The sequence below is a fragment of the Oenanthe melanoleuca genome, chromosome 4, assembly GCF_029582105.1.
Source record: "Oenanthe melanoleuca isolate GR-GAL-2019-014 chromosome 4, OMel1.0, whole genome shotgun sequence".
NCBI classification, from domain to species: domain Eukaryota; kingdom Metazoa; phylum Chordata; class Aves; order Passeriformes; family Muscicapidae; genus Oenanthe; species Oenanthe melanoleuca.
The window spans coordinates 63115554-63133281 of record NC_079337.1 but is presented as its reverse complement, the minus strand read 5'-3'; the positions used below and the strand labels follow the sequence as shown (position 1 = coordinate 63133281).

Genomic DNA, 17728 nt, shown 5'->3' with positions numbered 1-17728 from the left:
GCTTTCTCTCAAGGGTAACTTTCTCTTTTTTTTTTTAAGAATTCAAGAAGGGAAGAAATATAAAATTAGTCATATTCTGAAGGGTGATCTTAGTTGTAGTTTAAATTGTAGCTTTCCTTGTAGGGCAAATTTATTTTCTGTTGCCCCTGCACTGTTTCCATCAGTGCTTCCTACAGCCAAAGTGGGATAGGTGAACCTGGTATCAGACAAGAAACTGCAGCATTTTTCCTGTTGTTTTTTCATAATCTTTGAAGTGTGAGCTCCTTGCTGAGAGAACTTAAATAAGGGTTTTATTTTAGTATGGGAACTCAAGTTCAATCAATGACCTCTAGTCCCCCGGAACCTAGGTGTTCTTTGGGCTGCATCAGATGAAATCATCAGTCTTTCTAAGCACTGAAGGACGTGACTTTTTAAAAGCAGAAATTCTGATGACTTGGTATTTCTCCTCCAGGTGCCATATGAAACACTGAACAAACGGTTTCGAGCTGCGCAGAAGAACATTGACCGCGAGACCAGCCACGTCACCATGGTGGTGGCGGAGCTGGAGAAGACGCTGAGCAGCTGTCCTGCTGTGGACTCCGTTGTCAGTCTCCTGGATGGAGTCGTGGAAAAGCTCAGCGTTCTGAAGCGCAAGGTGAGCGCTGTTCTACCTTCATTGCAATGCTGTTTGCTTGGATTTTCTTTTCAAGAGAACAGGCATTACTGGCTCTTTAAAGGTCTGGGAATGCACAGTGAAATCTTGCTTCACTGTGCTTAAGAAACATGATTTGATGGTTCATGTCGAAGTATAACAAACTTCTGTTGGGAGGTAAAATAATACACATTTGTAGTCCTGAAAAGGACTTCCTTTACTAACAGAAAAGAAGTAGTAGCAAAATTAATTGATTCTTATCAATTTCTGCTTGTCTAATGGAAGAGTTTGTGCAATTCAATTAATTGAGCACTGGAATAGCAAAAGAGGTGTAGAGGATGAAGCTGAAAAAACGTGAAACCCCTAGTGCAGGAATAGTTGTATGCACTGTTGAGATTTCTCTGCAGAAGAAAGTGCAAGTTGTCCTGGATTGTTACTTGAAAATTTTTTATGAACACTCAACTTGAACGATTTGAACGATTCCTAGGAAATATTAAGAGCCTTTAAAATAAAATTTGGCAGGATAACCTGCTTTAAGCTTGAACAAAATACAACCACCCTTTCATGCCTTTACCACATCTTTCTTAGAAAAAGATGTATATGTTCTCAGAAAAAGAAGTATAAGCCATCCTTATTTTGGATGGGAATATTACTCATCCCTGGAGTCATCAGAACATTTACTTGAAACAAGTCTTGCAGAAAAATGAAAATAACTCTGTCGCCTGACTTGAGAGCATTGCTTCTCAAAAAATAAATAGATGAAACATAGGAGAGTCATTTCATTAAAACTTAAATGAAATAACCAACAGATATAAATCTTGAGACAGTACTATGCGAAGCATCAAAATACCTTGGAGATTTGCAACATGAAAATAATGCTGTCATATGTGTTGATTTGGGGTTTTCTGCTTGAACAAGTTAGCTAGGTGCTGAAATGCTGTTCTGCAAAAGACTTCATAAATTAATTGCTATTTTCATCCTTGAATTGTGAGACATAAAGAGGTCTTAAAGTGTTTTCTTCACTTCTGCATTACAGAAAAATAGGAGCTATTCCTGAAAGAGGTGTTGGTTGTTGCTTGTAGGTGTGTAGTAATGATGTGGAGGAGTAAAAGTTATTTACTTGTTAAAGCTTTGTTGACTGTGGGGGTGTGTCTGAAGGCATTGCTGAATGTTTTGGGTGCAAAGCTCCATTTTAGTTTAATTGCTCATTTGTTTTTAACTGCCTGAACGACACTAGAGAATCTTGTAGCTGCTCAGAAAGAGCAAAAGACCAAAAAAAAGTTATTTAACAGTAAAAGTCCCCTGAAATACAAAGGTCTTGTTTCTGCTCCAAACCCTCAACTCCCTACTGTCTTCTCTATAATCTCTGCCCTGAGCAAAATGATTGTTTTCTTTAGAGCCTTTGGACCCATGTGGGATCTCTGTTTCCTCCTGTGTTTAGACAAGGATCTCATGAACTGCTGAGATGGCCATAATAGAATTAGATGGTTCCTTTATTTAACACCTTACTCACCCTTGAAAGAGAGCTTTTAAACACAGCAGTTTATTGAGTTCTGAAAATGATGCTGGGGAAACCTAGGCCTTTGTGTTTTCCCTTTTTTATCCTGTTTAATAAGCTCGTTCCCTCAAGTTCTATTAATGTCCAGCAGGGCAAATCCAGATAGACTTGCTTCAGAGGGATTTGAAAAGGATCTGTAGCCTTCCTGAATGTACTAGAGAGATGAAAAAACCAGCAAGAGCTGTTATAGTTCTAGATACAAAGCCATGTAAGAAGAGCCCTTTGGAAGGTGAAGGGGTCTAACCTTTGTGCCTGGCTGCCTCAAGCTCTTAGTTGTATTCAGAATATTTCTCGAGGTTGCCTTTACATCTGATAATATTGCAGACATCTAAAAACTGAAAGTGTGTTTTGTCTTGAGTTAGTGTTTGCTTGTTGGATAGGAAGAGACACAGTTTATAACTCAAACAAAATACTTGTCTCCGAACTATATGTTGCAGAATAAAGCTAAAGTCAGTAGTACAAGTAACTCAGACTTCAGAAATAAAAATAACTCATGCTACAGATGATTACATCAATATTATTAAGAGACTCTAGTATAGTGACTAGTGTTTTAGATTCTTGAGTTTGATATCAAGGGCTGGATCAGAGTCAGGCTTAATTGAGCTTAATTGAGCTTTCCTCACAAGTTTTCTCTCATTTCCCTTTGCTTTTCAGCTACTGATCCTTCCAGAAGAAGTCTGTCTATGGGCAGGCTTGGAAAATACAACTAAAACAACTTGTGCTTCCAGAGCTGGAGCTGTACCATATATGATACTATAGTTTGAGTTCTGGGAAGGTCGCTGTGTCAGCATGGAGTGCAGAGTGGGCTGCCAAAAGCCTGCCAGGTTCTGCCTGTACCTTCCAGCTGCCAGAGCTGTGCAGTCATTCAAACACAAACCAGCAAGTTTAAAGCCACCACAGGGCAGCCTAACTTGCAGTTGCATCACTAGTGATATATTGCAGATGGGAAAGGTACTAGCTATCCTTTGCTGGTTTGCCTTTACCTTAGCAGCCACATAAAGGTACTGCCAGCTTTCTGGAGTTCTGTAGCCTGACATGGCCCTGAGTTGTCACATGGTGTGTACTGAATCAGCCAGCTTGGAATGATGACTTCAAGGTTGAAGGAAAGCAACTATGAGCTGAATGTTTTGATTTTAATTTAAAAAAAAAAATATTGTGGCAATACCTTGTGGGAGTGGTGTGTGCTTTTGCTGGGTATGCCAATGTGTTGGTTTAAAATCATCAGTCTAGTTCCTCTGGACAAATGTGTTTTCCTCAGTAAAGCTCATTAACAAGGGATGTTTCCACAGTAGCAGAGTTACATAAAATAGTACCAGTTTAACAAAACTGATGATTTTGAAAAACTGCTTTTAGATCCTTGAATTACAGGTGCCAAGAGGCCAACTGTTTGTATAATTTCCATTATTGCATGACCGATTAAAATGTCTGCAGTGTATTAGAAGTAATGGGGTTTACTGTGCATCACTCCTCAGTAGAACTAATCCAGCACGACAGCTGCTGAAGGAAGAAGCCATGCATAGGTTAGAGGTGGAAGTTTTGCTTTTCAGCTGTTTGGATCAGATGACTGCAAACCTTCACAAAGCTCTTTGCAGGCTATTATAACAGTTGCTGCCGCAGTTGATACATTTCTGGTTTTGGATGAACTGCAAATTAAGCAGAAAAATGTATATATTCATTATGTCAAATACATCAATACTTATTTCTGTGCAAAAATATCTCAGAACAGGACCAGCCATGCAGAAACATAGACACTGCCATAGGAAATATTTCTAAACCAAAGAAACACTACTGGGAGAAGCTGTATAACATATAAAGAACGCTTAGAAACAATTACTGTGTTTTGTTTAAAACGAGATGGAAGATGTGTAGCTCTTACTGTTAGTTTTTACTTTTCAGGCTGTTGAGTCAATCCAGGCTGAAGATGAAAGTGCAAAGCTCTGCAAACGCAGGATTGAACATCTGAAGGAGCACAGCAGTGACCAGCCAGCTGCTGCCAACATGTGGAAGAAGAAACGCATGGATCGTATGATGGTGGAGCATCTCCTGCGCTGTGGCTACTACAACACAGCTGTAAAACTAGCCAGACAAAGTGGGATTGAGGTGGGTGGCAGTGTAGACTAACTTGCTAACAAAATGGTAGTAAAGAGGAAGCTGGAAAATGAGAACAAGCTGCTTTAGCCTTGTAGCAGTTATTTTTATGTATTGGTGTGGCATCGTTGCTAATGTTTATCTGTTAATCTTTCTAGGCTTGTGTTTGTTCTTTTTACGTGGCATAATGTATTAAATAAGTCAAAATCGAAGGCATAATTTTTAGTCACAAATTAAATGCTATTAGACTAGCACCTTTCTCTATTAAAACTCAGATTAATTCTCAAATGTCATACAAAATTTCTTGTTAGAGGCCTTTAGGCTGCTGATTAAGCAGGTGGTGGAGCTTTCCATCTGTCTGGCCCGACTCAGCTGATATGTGTAGGTGACCAGACTGAGCAGAACAGCATTTGCTGAATGCAGGAGCAACTGTTCTATTGTATCATCCTTCTGTTTAATGCACTGAAAGGAAGGCTGTCTTTTCCTTGGGAAAATAAATTTTGATACAATTTGTGTTTTTTAGTAGCTATTATATCTTGCATGATCCTAAGAATGTTTTGCTGGTTTGTTTGTTTCACCATTTTTTGATTGTTGCTTTCCTTTTCACTGATTAGCCAGTTGGTTTTGCTTGGCTTCTTAGTGGGTAATGAACTGTTTGGAGTTTATATACTTTGGTGTAGCTTCTTTATGCAGACCAATGAATCCTGATTGAAGTCCTCTGGCAGCCACGAGGACATTAAAACTGATTTTTTTAAGAATTTGCTGTTTGCCTAGAGAAATCCTGTTTTGCAGATTTTAGGTAGCCTTGCAGTTTGATCCTGAGTAATCCTTGAATCTTCTTTTGATATTCTTCTATTCTTCTCGCAACTCTTCTAGTTAAAATCTTACTCTTAAAAAGATGCTGAAAATTGAGTTCTCTTACATGACTTACATGCTTTGCCTTTCTTAGGTGGAATGGTTGAACACCTCTCTCTCATTTTGTTGGGGAAAAAGATATTTTTGTTACTGATGTCAAATTATAGAGCATATGTACCTGTTCTTTGTCGTGTAACAGGGACCTGTTTGTCATGTGTCTCTTATTTCTTGGTTGCTTTACTGGTCTAATCCTGTTCAGCAGCAATTTCAGTAAATGCCAAATAAGAAATAGCATGAAGAGGCTGAATAGAAGTGAGAGGGGAAGTGGGTTACAAAGTATTAATAGGAGATAGCCCTGAAAAAATCAGCTGAAGAGGCTGTTGTGCCTCACTGGAGACACAGCCCATGCACGTGAGTCAAAACCACCCAAGGCAATTACGCTGGGATAACTGCAGCTTGACTGGTCAGCAGCTCTCACACTTCTGGTAGATGTTTCCCTCTGTTTTGAGCAGGAGCTCATCTCTGCTGAATCATCAGTTACTTTACCTACTAAGTCTGCTGAAAAAGCACTATGGAAATATTTCTACTTTCATAGCCAGCTCTATTATGCCTGATTAAGTAATGCTCAGCTTTGGTTTGGACATGAGCATGGGAGTCATGATATACTGTAAGATCCTGTGGTAAAAGCATCATACTTAAAGCTTTTAATTCTGTTCGTTGAAGACAAAATTTTGTGTTAAAAAGGAAATTTTAAATAAGATTGTTTACCTTCTGCCTGCAAGCCTAACTCTTTTAATTTGCATAACATCAGAGTAACTCACAGAACATAGTTGCATGCTGAATGCAATGAGGCCATTTTTCTTCTAGTTTGCTCACATTATGCATTTTAGTCAGCATTATGGTTTGCTTTACCTTAATGAAGATATGTCTTCCCCGGTTTCTCTGCTTTGCACTTGGTCTTTCTTACTGTATGGCGATCATCTTTGTGAACAGCTTTTGCAGTGTATAATACTGGGTCTTGTTTGTTACACAGAATTTATGATTTTGTTGGTTTAATAAGACAGCAGCTTTTTTCTTTTTGTTCCTTTCTTGCTAAAGGATGTGAGCATTGAAATGTTCTCTAATGCTTACTAATGTAACTTTGCTGTAGAGATTGCAAAATTCCATCTTATCCTCTCATCCCAAGTAATCTTTGTTTACTGTGGTCTCACCTGGCATTTTTATTAGTATCCTTACCACCTTTACTATTGGCAAAGACAACTCAACAGCACTCTGGGATGCACTGGGGTAAGCAGGAGCAGCAGAAGGGAGGTGATCCAGCCCTTCTACTCAACACTGGAGTGCTGCACCCAGTTTTGGGCTCCCCAGCAGACACAGGGACTTAGGGAGTCTTCCTGTGCTTGGAGATGCTCAAAACCAGACTGGAATGGGAAAGATCCCAAATAACATTTTAGAGATGACCCTGCTTTGAGTAGGGAGACTACACAAGTTCCAGAGGTACCAACCTCAACCATTCTGTGATTCTGCTCCTCTGATTGGTGCCCTTTGCTGCTCTTTGGGAAGGCTGAAGGAAGCAGCTTTTTCCAGTTCAGTTGCAACCTGGGGATCCCAGGTTAAACACTTTCCAGTAGCTGTTAGACCAGTCTTGAGAGCAAGTCTCAGCCTGCCTGATTTAACTTTCTTGTGTGGCTCCTGAATATGAAGAGACTTGCAGAGCTGCCAAGGGGCTTCATGGGTGAAACAGATCAGAAAGGATTCTGTTTCAGTGACCAAAGGGAAACCGTTGATTCATCCCTATGTTTGAGCAAACTGTCTGCTGTGTACTGTTGGCAAAGATTGACTGTGTGCCATAGTGTCCAATTCTAATAATTTTTGATGGTCTGTGACAAATTTTAGGCTATTTTCTAAATTAATTACCTCCATAGGAATGATAGGCTATGAAAACTTGTAATAGAAGTTCTTAAAAACCATGGTTATAAACGAGGAAGCAAACAAAATGGAAAGCAATGGTGGATGTAAAAAATTATAGGGAAATTTTAAATATCAGAGTTATGAACTAGCTCTAGTAAGGAATAACTTGGGCATAAGGTGTTTATATAGCATAGTTATGGCAATATTATAAATAAATTTCAAATGTTAAATATTTGTTACATGTCTTTAAAAAAAAGTAATGCTGCTTGGGAAAGTAAACCAGAATGTGAGTAAGATTAAAATAAAAGCTGACAAAGACAAAAATGTTTGTGCCAAAGTAAATAATGGGGTAGAAGGGATTCTGCTGTGGACTTTTTTTTTTTATGTCTTCTGGCTCCATAATGATGTGAAAAACAGTTTTGGCTGAAGATACTAGATGTTTGTATGACCTAGATGTTTGTATCTTATAGAATAAATAGAATCAAATAAGGTCATCATTACAACCTTGTAATGCCACACCAATATAAAAATGCCGGTTTTCATCTGCAGATTCATATTTTCAGGTCGCTGACAAGGCTGTCTGTTAACTTCAGCTTTATTATTGCATGTTCAGCTACACTATCTCATTTCTCTGCCATTAATTGATATGCAAATCTAGTTTAGGAAGAGTAGCATTCCAGTAGGAAGTTGGTTTCTGTTTGTAGATAAATTTTATAATTAGGCTATGTGTGTGGCGCTTAGTCTACTCTTTCTGAGGGTGGTGGGGTTTAAAATTTCAAGTGTTTTTCCAGCCCTTTCCTTAATAGGCTAGGAAGAAAAAATAAACGTGTAAAGTATCCTTACATATTTTGCTTAATTATGTATAGCTGTAGTGATTTTTGCCTGTAGGATTGAAAACAAGCCCAGATTCTGAGGCTTCCAATCTCCCTTATCATATGCTGTAAATCCTCTTTCCATCTTTGCTTAGCTTATTTTAGTAAAAGAATGTATCTTTTTGCCTTAATGCTCATGCTGTACAAAAGCTGTACAAGTTGCAATACTTTTTCTATGAAGAATAGCATAAATTCAACCTAATTTTTAGTGTGTTGGAGCAGGGAGCAAATTATTTAAAAATCTAATTTTCTGAGGAACAGAAGAGCTACTGCACTCCTGGGTAAGGTGGGCAGTGACAGTAATGTGGGCAGTTAAATGCTTGAGTTGAAAAACCTCTTAAATAGCTTAAAACTGGTTGATTTGACCTTAAATGAGGGACTATGTATATCAATTAAAATTCTGCTAATTAATGTTCTTAGATCAGTAATTAAGGATGTGCATCACCCTTCAGAGATACTTAACTAGCCCTTTTCGTTCATAGTGCAGTGTGCTTTTTGCTTCTGAGAATTGGAGTAGGGGGAAAACTGAGTATTCCATTGACTTCAGGAGTTTTGTCTAGACATGTGACCATTGTCAACATTGATCAGTGTCAGAAGGGCTTCTTGACACTTCAAGTATTGAGAATTGACACAGTCCCAAAAGGATAACAATTTTCTTGAAGGGAGATATCAGGTCTTCTGTTACTGTCAATGGTTTTCTTCCTGAGCAGAACTTCTACATCTGTGGTAATGGTTATTCACAACAGGCCAGATACTAAAAATAGTTGTCTTTCAAAGTAGTAAATGCATTTATTTAAAAAAAATAATTTTGTTTAAATAAGGAATGGAAGTCACAGGAAAAACCGATTATCTTCCACTCTCTCAATTTTGTTAGAGAAAGCTAAGAAATCTTATTTAATGTCATGTGGTATAAGAGAAACTTGAATTCTTAGAGTCAAGCTTCATGGCTTTTGACCAAGCATCTGATCTCTTTTCCTATTCTATGTCAGCATTCCTTTTTCCAACCCCGAAGTTAAATGTTCTTTCCTTGCTTTAGAAAAGTGTTCCTCAGCACTGTGATATGGATCCTTCAGCTGACACCTCAGTAGAATACTGCTGAAGGATTTCTGTCTGCTATGGGACACAGTCTTCCTGAACCTGCTATTTTTGAAGTAATCCATTCCCCAAATAACTGTTTCTACTTGATAAGTCCCTCAGAAAATGGGAGATGAAAAATAACCTGCACTTTTGAGCATCACAAAAAGGAGCAGTATTAAGTCAACTCAAAAATTTAAAAGCTGAATAAACACATATTTTAAAAATCATACAAATGTATCTTGAGAAATCCTCCTTGGTAAGATGTATAGTCCAAGAATGGCTTATAGGGACATACATATGTATTAAAGTAATTAATCAAAACACATTTATATTCATAACAATTCAATTTCAAATAGATAAATAATATTCATCATGATGCTTGAATGTGTTATTTACTTCACTATCATGCACAACATAGCCAAGCTGACTTTCCAGCTGCAGACTGAATGGTAAAAGGTGTTTTTTGCCAGGTGCTATTTGTGTCCCTCTCCTGTGACTTGCTGTTCCCACACTAGAGATGTTACAGGAAAACTATGTATGAAGGAGCTCCTAAACTGGCATAACTGATTTAAAGGTGCCAGGATTTTAGCTTGTGCTGCTTGGAGTTACCCTGCAGTACCAGGCTACAGAGAGCTGCTCAGAAACTCCTTTAAATGTGTTTTGGCTGTACCTAGTGTAGGCATGGCAACTTTGAGTAGATTGGTATAATGAATGTCTGGGTGTGTTCATCTGAATTTCAAAGTGCTGCAGTTCCTGCACAGCCTTACATCTGCAGTTTGTCTCAAGCATCTTGAGGAATTAGAATTATGTAAATGTGAAATAGTCAAGATCTAAGCAGAATAACAAACTTCCTCATTACAAATCATTCGACACTTCAAAAGCCAACAACATGAATTGTGCTGTGATGTTGAACATCTTGTTTTTTTCAGTCCATTTAGACAAAGTGGGTTACCTGTAGTGTATCATAACTGAGCTAATTTATTACAAAATACTTAGTCTGGAAGGCTGGTGATGCAAGAAATTCTTGAATTGAAATTTTATCTAAATAGGAAATGGTGTTATCACCTGGAGATTACCCAGGAGTAGAAGAGGTTGGGGTTCAGTTATGCCTCTTCTTACTGTCCTTTTTTTCCTGCCAGACATTCCTTCAAAGTGTAAATCTTACCTCACATTTAACACTTGTTCCTGCACTAAATTAGATGATAGGATAATGTTTTGTTAGAGAATGTGTGTAGCTGCTAAGACAGACTGATCCTGCATGGACAAAAGCTGCAGGGTTTGTGCTCCACTAGCACTAGGGTGCCTTTCCTCTGCTAGAAGAGGCTATGACAGAAAACAAGGCACTTTTTTTCTGTCCAATGATACATCTTAAGCTCTAGAGGCTTTGTCACACTACTGTAGTGTAGCCATTTACTTCTGTACTTAGTGTGGTATAATATGCTGATGGGTAAAGGTGCAGCCATTTGCTGAGCTACAAAAATTGCTGAGGCAGGAGCAGAGGATGCATTGGAGAAACAAATTGCTGATAACTAACCTCAGTGCTTGCTCCAGCTCTGAGACTCTTCCAAGCAGCTTATGTCCTTGAGTGAAAGGATTTGGATGAAACACTTCTTTTTGCTTGGCTCTGGAGCAGCCAGTGCCAGAATATGTATAGTTTTGGTGACCACACTTGAAGAAAGCTGTTGGAAAAACTGGAGGGAGAAGATGACTGGAGAATGTTATGGGTGGGTGCTTTTGGTAGGTATGAGAGCAGAGGTCAAATACCAAGGAGTTTTGTAATCTAGTCAGAAAAATTGAAGTTGGACACAAGTTTAGAACATGAATTAATCACTGGAACTAATTAACAAAAGTACCAGTGTCCTCTAATGTTATACAAAGACCATGCTCTTCTGACAGACACCAAGTGTAAGATACTGGGATTCCTCAAAAATAACCAGGCAGAACTAAAAGGTCTGTGCTATGCTGAGGGTATGGAAGATGCTCTCATATGAAAGCTTGGCTCTACACCATGGGTACTCTGTTTACTTTGTAGACAAAACCATTTTTGGCTCTTCTGTTGGTGAATCTGTGGTTTGACTGTCTGTTTTTGCATTTTTTCCCCATTAACTAGCTCTGCAGCTGCCTTTGAGTAGGACATTCTGTCAGTTACTCTGTTTAGTTCCTCTCTAATCCTGTTAATGTGTGTAGCATTATAACACTTAATAGTAGCTTAATGAACTTCAGACAATGTTATTTTATGAGCAGAGAGTAAGGAGTCTCCTTACTGTTAGTTTGTGCCTCACTTTAACCAGTCTTCAGTAATTGTGGTTAAATATTGTCACCACCTATGCCATTATTTTCTTAATTTGTCTCCCTTCAGAGTCAGTGCAGTTCACATATACCCCGTATTGACTTTGAGGAAACTGTTACTCCAGCAGCCTTTTATTCCTGCCCTTGTGTAGAGGCAGAGGAATTGGATTGTGGTCTCAATTCCTGTTCTGCCATCAAAACCACCTGCACTGTCCCCCTCTTCACCCACCTCATTTTTCTTTCCTGCACATATTTTCAGGTAGGCAGTGTGACTGTAATGTGTTCCAGGCATCTTGCTCCTGGCAAGTGATGCCTCTTTCACTGTTTCCCACTGTGGAAATACACTGACTTCTTCTTTCCAGCTACTCCTGTCTTACCTTGTAACTCCTTGTGTTTGCCTTCTCCCTGAGTTGTGTAACAACAATCCAAGCCTGAGTGTATGCCTGGATTTGCTCTGTGTTCATCACAGGGGAAATTTTAACAAATGCATATATTAATATAGAAGATTAAATTGACCTCTTTGTTTGTAACTGTTCATTACTGCATTTCTATTTCACTTCCATAGAACTAAATTATACTGAAGGTTGTATTGCAAGTGGAGAGTATGTGAGTAGTCATTAAAAGCTTAACACAGCTTTTTCTGAAGTTGTTTGAGTGATCCAAGTGTTCATTGTACTTCATATGCAAGTAGTTTACCATGCTGCTGAATGCTGAAGTGCATCAGCCAAGGCTTTTTTATGAGGGTAGTGCTCTTATTGCATGTAATGTGTGTAGATAGATAGATAGTCAATCCTATTAAAGCTGTTATTGGTACATGCTCTTGGCAGTGAGCCACTGATAGCTTGAGGCATACTGGCCTATTTTCAATTTCATATTGATGCTAGTAAGCAATTAAAATAAACAATTTGCATTTTTGAAAAAATACATAAACAGCATCTTATGAGATTATGAATTGCTTATTTTATGTAACAAATAGCCTATCTTATGATAGATGCTTTTTTTCCACTGAGGAAACTTTTCATTTCTACAAAATGCTGTCTTATCTCACTGAATCAAATCTTTTATCTTGTTTAAGTCTAACATTTCTTTTTTGATTAATTAATCTTGTTTTGAGAATAGCTTATGGGAGATTTAAAAATATCAAGTATTTTGTATTCTAGTACTCATTTCTGGTTGGTTTTGAGACTTGATAAAAAGATTGACTAGATTTCTAATGTGAAATATTCTGGGGATTATATTAATACATAAATGTTCATATGAATTATAAGGGATTTTATCACACATTCCTTCTGACAGCTTTCCAGACTTATGACTGGAGATCTCATAAAGTAAAAATACTTCAACTCATGTGCATATTGGAGACCAGTGGAGAGAAGTGACTTGACCTGACTGCTCCAAATTTTAAAATGTTACATAAAAATCTTCCCATGAACACTACATGAATTTCTGGTTATTTTGCTCCTGCAGAAAAGATGTTTTTGTTCTTTCTAAGTCATTTGACATAGAATCTCATGCAAAGTTGCCATTTTTGTTGCATCTTGTGCTGAAAATTCTGAGCAGTTTTCTTGGTGAATTTGGATCACTCGTGTAGATCTCTGGGTTTTTTCCAGTTCACTGCTGAATTCTTAGTCGTGCACAATCTAAAGTTACAGCCTTTGTTTGGCTTTAAATTCAGTTTAAATTAACATTTTGATATATATTTGGTTCACAACTTTATAATAGACATAGATGTGTTTAATTTTTAATTCATGTGAAGCTTCTGTATCTGTCAGTTAAACCAAATTACCCTGCTGCCTTTATAAATCTCATATATAATACCTTTTCATTATTTCACAGCTATTATTCTTCACAACCTTCACTGTATTTTCATGAATCACTTATTATCTGTAACACAACCACATAAATTCATTAAGTTCTAGGCCCATTTTTGTTGTTCTCTTAGTTTTGGTGTTTCAGACTAGTATTCATTTTTGCTGCAGTCTTTCCCTCCAGTGAGGGCAGGTGCTGGAGTTTCCTGAAAACAAGGCACTTCTAAGGAGAGCACCCTGGCAAGGAATGAGCTACCCTGAGAGTTCAGCCCATCAGCTCCTGCTGACGCTCACCAGAGAGTCCAGAAGCTGTTCAGAGGACGGGCTGTGCATAAACATGCTTGGGATGTTCTTATGTTCTCAGAACCCATCTGAGCAAATGGGATCCAACTTCCATGTAGGCCAGGAGTATGTATCTAGTAATCATCATCATCAAGGCATCCTCATTCTTCATAGTATTTTATACCTAATAATTGGAGTTCTGTGCAGAATCATAGGGTTGGTAACCTCCCTCCCTGGAGGCACTTGCAGCTTAAAAAGCAGCAGTGATATTTTAAAAGCTATATATATGTAAATCAGGCAGAGCACAGGGTGATGGATAGTTGTATTCTTGTTTAAATAAGTATCTCTCCTTCCACTAAAGTCTCTTCAGCCTTCCTGTGCAGTTTTCTCTAACAATAAATGTCTTTCTCTGGAGTTTTCACTGTTGTAATGGAATTAAATAGTTCTTTTATGATAAAGGTCATCCAGTGTTGAGATAGTTACCCTTTTAAAACCTGGTTAGTGACTGTTATATAGAAGGGAAAGTTAGTTCACTTCAGTCCAATACCAGTTTTTTAAAGCAGAAATTATAAAATCCAGGTGGTACTGCCTGGTTTGTACTATGCTTCCCCCATGAGTGTTTGGATAATTGTTGCTAATACTTAATGGAGCAAGTTCTCCTCTTTGAGACATATAAGAATATTTTTCAGTACAGTTGTAGAATTAAATGAAAGTTTCATGTAAGTAATTCTTCCTTCCCAACCTCAGGTATTGTGTATTTATAATCAAGTGATTTAGGCAAAATTATGGCAATGCACAGGGGGCTGGAAAGTCTGTGCTAAGAGTTATGGTTTGATTGCACCACTGGAATAATCTGTGTGCAGGGTAGGGTTCTCCTTAGTTCTGCAGTATAGGCAGGAAAGTGTTGCATCCCTGTTCCAGTGTGAACGCTGAAAGTGTGAAATGGAGACGTTAATGTTGTAAAGGGGGTAATTAAGAAGTTTAGAATTCCTTTTTAGTTTATATACAAGTCAGAAAACATTTGCCATGGTGCTGAATACTGTGTCAGTTCAAGGAGGAGTGTGTAGAAACAGATTTCTTGCTTCTGCTTTTTCTGCACCTGCAAAATCAAGTGGCAGTATTTCTTTAAAATTGTGTATTTACATTTACTCAATTTTATATGTAAATTATATAAGAGAGGCGCTTTGTAGCAGCCAATGAAATCTTAATCCTGTTTTGGGAGCTGAGAATGACAGTGTTTCTGTATGGTCTGCAGCCTGTACAGCTCTGAATTGCAGTATACTTTGAGAAAGCTATTCAGGATTGGGGTCTTAACAGGGATTTTTTTGAACTGGGACATAAGAAACTTGTTACACGTGCTAAACTGAGGCAGACAATTTGTGCTCCCGACTGGCTTGTGTAGAAGAGCTGTGCTAGTTTTGATGAAAATCCTCTGATACTCCTTTCTTCTGTTTCCTCTAGTCCGAGCTAAGGAAGAAGCACCAAGAGCAGGCACCGCCAAAAAAGATAGGAAAATATGATTGGATTTAAAAAAAAACTGTGTGGCATGTGAGGTTTTTAAAGGTTTATTGCCTAATTGTGTCTTAGTATTTTTGTGGTAATCAGTCTGCATGATTAAGACTTCTAACTACTTCTAATCAAATGCAAGAGCTATTCCTGTCTCTACAAAAGGATTTCTTAATGCCTTTTTTATATTGTTCCTTAACTTTCTATCAAGTCAACAGAGAAGAAAATCCTATTTATTGGTGCAGTTTAAATTTAATTGTTGGTTCTGAAAGAAACTCTTTTTATTTAAAATCTTCTCTGTTTTCTGGATACACGCTGTCTATTTAATAGAGAAGACTGCCAAGCTTTGACTTCTTTTGGCAACCGCAAATCTAATTAGCATTTCTGTTAAATAGAACCTTTTTCAATTTAAATTTTCAAAAGCAATATAAAAATTCTCTTTTATTTAAGAGTTTTGTCTGCCTCGGCAGCAATTGCAGTCTTTTTGCTCATAGGAGAAGGCTGCTCTAGCAACACCTGATTGATAAACACAGATAGCTGAGATTCTCTCACCAGCTCATGGGCTTATAACAAATGCTGCCCTTATGCTTCTTTAATTTATTTTTTTTAACCAAGCTTACACTATAAAAAGCTAACAAATGAGATTAAACGAGTGATTTGTTTCTGCTTCAGTCCTTTTTTTGATGTAAAAGCAAATGCTTTTGTTTTAATATGTTGTAAAAGCAAGTGCTGTTTACTAAGAGGGCACATAGATCAAATAAGCTTGAGGACATCTATGAAGATGTTATTGTTTGTAACTTAAATGGAATTGTCTTTCCTCTCAGCAGCTGTATGGAATGCAAGCAGGATAATGAATATGACTGCATTATGTGTCAAGCTACTTATACAGATGAGTTAATGGGCAAGAGGTTTTTATGTGGTCACCTATCATGCACAAGGGAGTAATGCACTTTGCTTCCACTTGACCATATTATCAGGAAAACTTCAGCAACAAGATTATTCTCATGTTCTTGTAGGAATACTTTAAAAATGCTGTTTTGGAACAGGTTGGCATTCTTTCAGTCCATTTGCCAACACATTGATAAAATAGATTAATTTTTTTTAACCTTAGGGTATGGAAAGATTCCATTAAAGTCCCATCTCAATGTTGTCCTGTAAACTTTTAGCTGTCTGAATTCTGAGCTCAGTCTGACTTGGATTTGATACTTGTAGAACTGCTGGAGACCCATTATTTTCTTTTGATGGTTTTGTGGTTATGATCATACAACCTATAAAATAAATGTTACTGTTTTGGTTTTAAAATTGAAGTAATGAAAAATATTTAGTAAAAACTTCAAGTTCTGCTGCACTTTAGAAATACATGTGGCTTGTTTGCATTTCTGCAAATAACCATTCTGATAACCCTAACATGATTTAGTCCACTTTCCCAATAGTATTAGAATTCCTGTATTTATAAGGAAAAGCTGACTAATGAAATGTAAGATGTGAATGTGATATAGCTCATGCTAGTTTTGGTTTTCAGCTGTGTCTCATGGAAGGTAAAACTTCTAAGATTAAGTATATTCAGCTGTTCTGACAGCTGAAATGCCATCTATTTCTGAGAGTGGTTTTATTCACTAGAACTATGGTAATATTTGTGATATTAAGCTTGTCAATTGTATAAAAGTCTGCAAGATTCTAGATGTAATCTTTAATAGTTTTGTTGGGTTGTTTTTTTTTTGTTCTAGTTCTCTTATGTAACTAGTCTCAGAGAGCTGTTGTCACTATCAGAACATTCCAGTCCATGGAAATATCCTGTAATGTCTTCTTGCAAAGTACAATTATAAAATCCAGAGATCTTGAGAACAAAGTCTTTTGTATGTCTGTATTCCAGCTAAGTTGAAGAATTGCTGTGTAAAGTATGAGCACAATTTAACAAGACCTTTCTTCCTTTTTTGTTTTGAAGGACTTGGTAAATATTGAGATGTTTTTGACTGCTAAAGAAGTGGAAGAGTCATTGGAAAGACAAGAGACTATGACTTGCTTGGCTTGGTGTCATGACAACAAATCCAGGCTCAGAAAAATGAAGGTATGAAAAAAAACATGTTCACATTTTGCTTAAACTATTTTCTAAACCACTTGGATGCTGGATGTGGTCAATATGTTTTAAATCACAGGTCTTGAGAAAGGTTTTGTATAAAAATAAAGACAGTAAGTATAAAAAGGTTCTTAAAAGCCATAGATAGCTGGAGCTAAATAGGCTCACAAATGTCAGACCTGGAAGTGAGTGATAGGTCATCTTCTGGATTCAGTGTTGGCCCCACAAATTATGCTTAAATAAAATACAATACTTGGTTTGGTTTAGTGTAACTTGTAAACAAATAAATGCAGAAATACATAGTGTCTTGATGCATGTAAACTTATATTTATAATTCTGTGAATCCTGGTGAGACTGGAACTCAGTTTATATGTGAAGGTGTTTTAAGAATGAGTTGGTAATTGGTAATATCTGCCCTCTCAGGTTTAAAATTTCTGAGAGAAATTTCATGCAGATTTTAGTCTTAGTAATTTTTAACTGTTGAATATAAGAAGACAAAACTTTAGAATAAGAATTAATTTGCTGTGAGAAAATACAAAAATGAAAGCTGGAATCTAATCAAGTAATAAACACAAGTCTTCCTCAAGCCATTGACTGCCATGAGCTGAACGTTGCTGTGTACTTGTTGCTATGCAGTCCGTTTAAATTTCCTTGTCTCTTAAATTTTGCACTCCAAAACATGCTGTAATCTTTTATGGGACTTGCAGAAATCTGTTTTTAACTGTTATTAACCAAGATCCCTGCCTCTCTCAAAGATGCTTGTTCCATGTATTT

General features: G+C 37.4%; 1 protein-coding gene across 5 annotated transcripts in view; it reads left to right on the top strand.

Annotated features, from left to right (window-relative positions):
- Window positions 1-17728, top strand: part of MAEA (macrophage erythroblast attacher, E3 ubiquitin ligase) — a 48919-nt gene that overhangs the window by 17681 nt on the left and 13510 nt on the right. For all 5 annotated transcript variants that reach the window (XM_056490914.1, XM_056490916.1, XM_056490918.1 and 2 more), the window contains 3 exons: window positions 452-634; window positions 4086-4289; window positions 16823-16945. In XM_056490914.1, the coding sequence (XP_056346889.1) occupies window positions 452-634; window positions 4086-4289; window positions 16823-16945 (510 nt within the window). The remainder of the gene's footprint in view (window positions 1-451; window positions 635-4085; window positions 4290-16822; window positions 16946-17728) is intronic.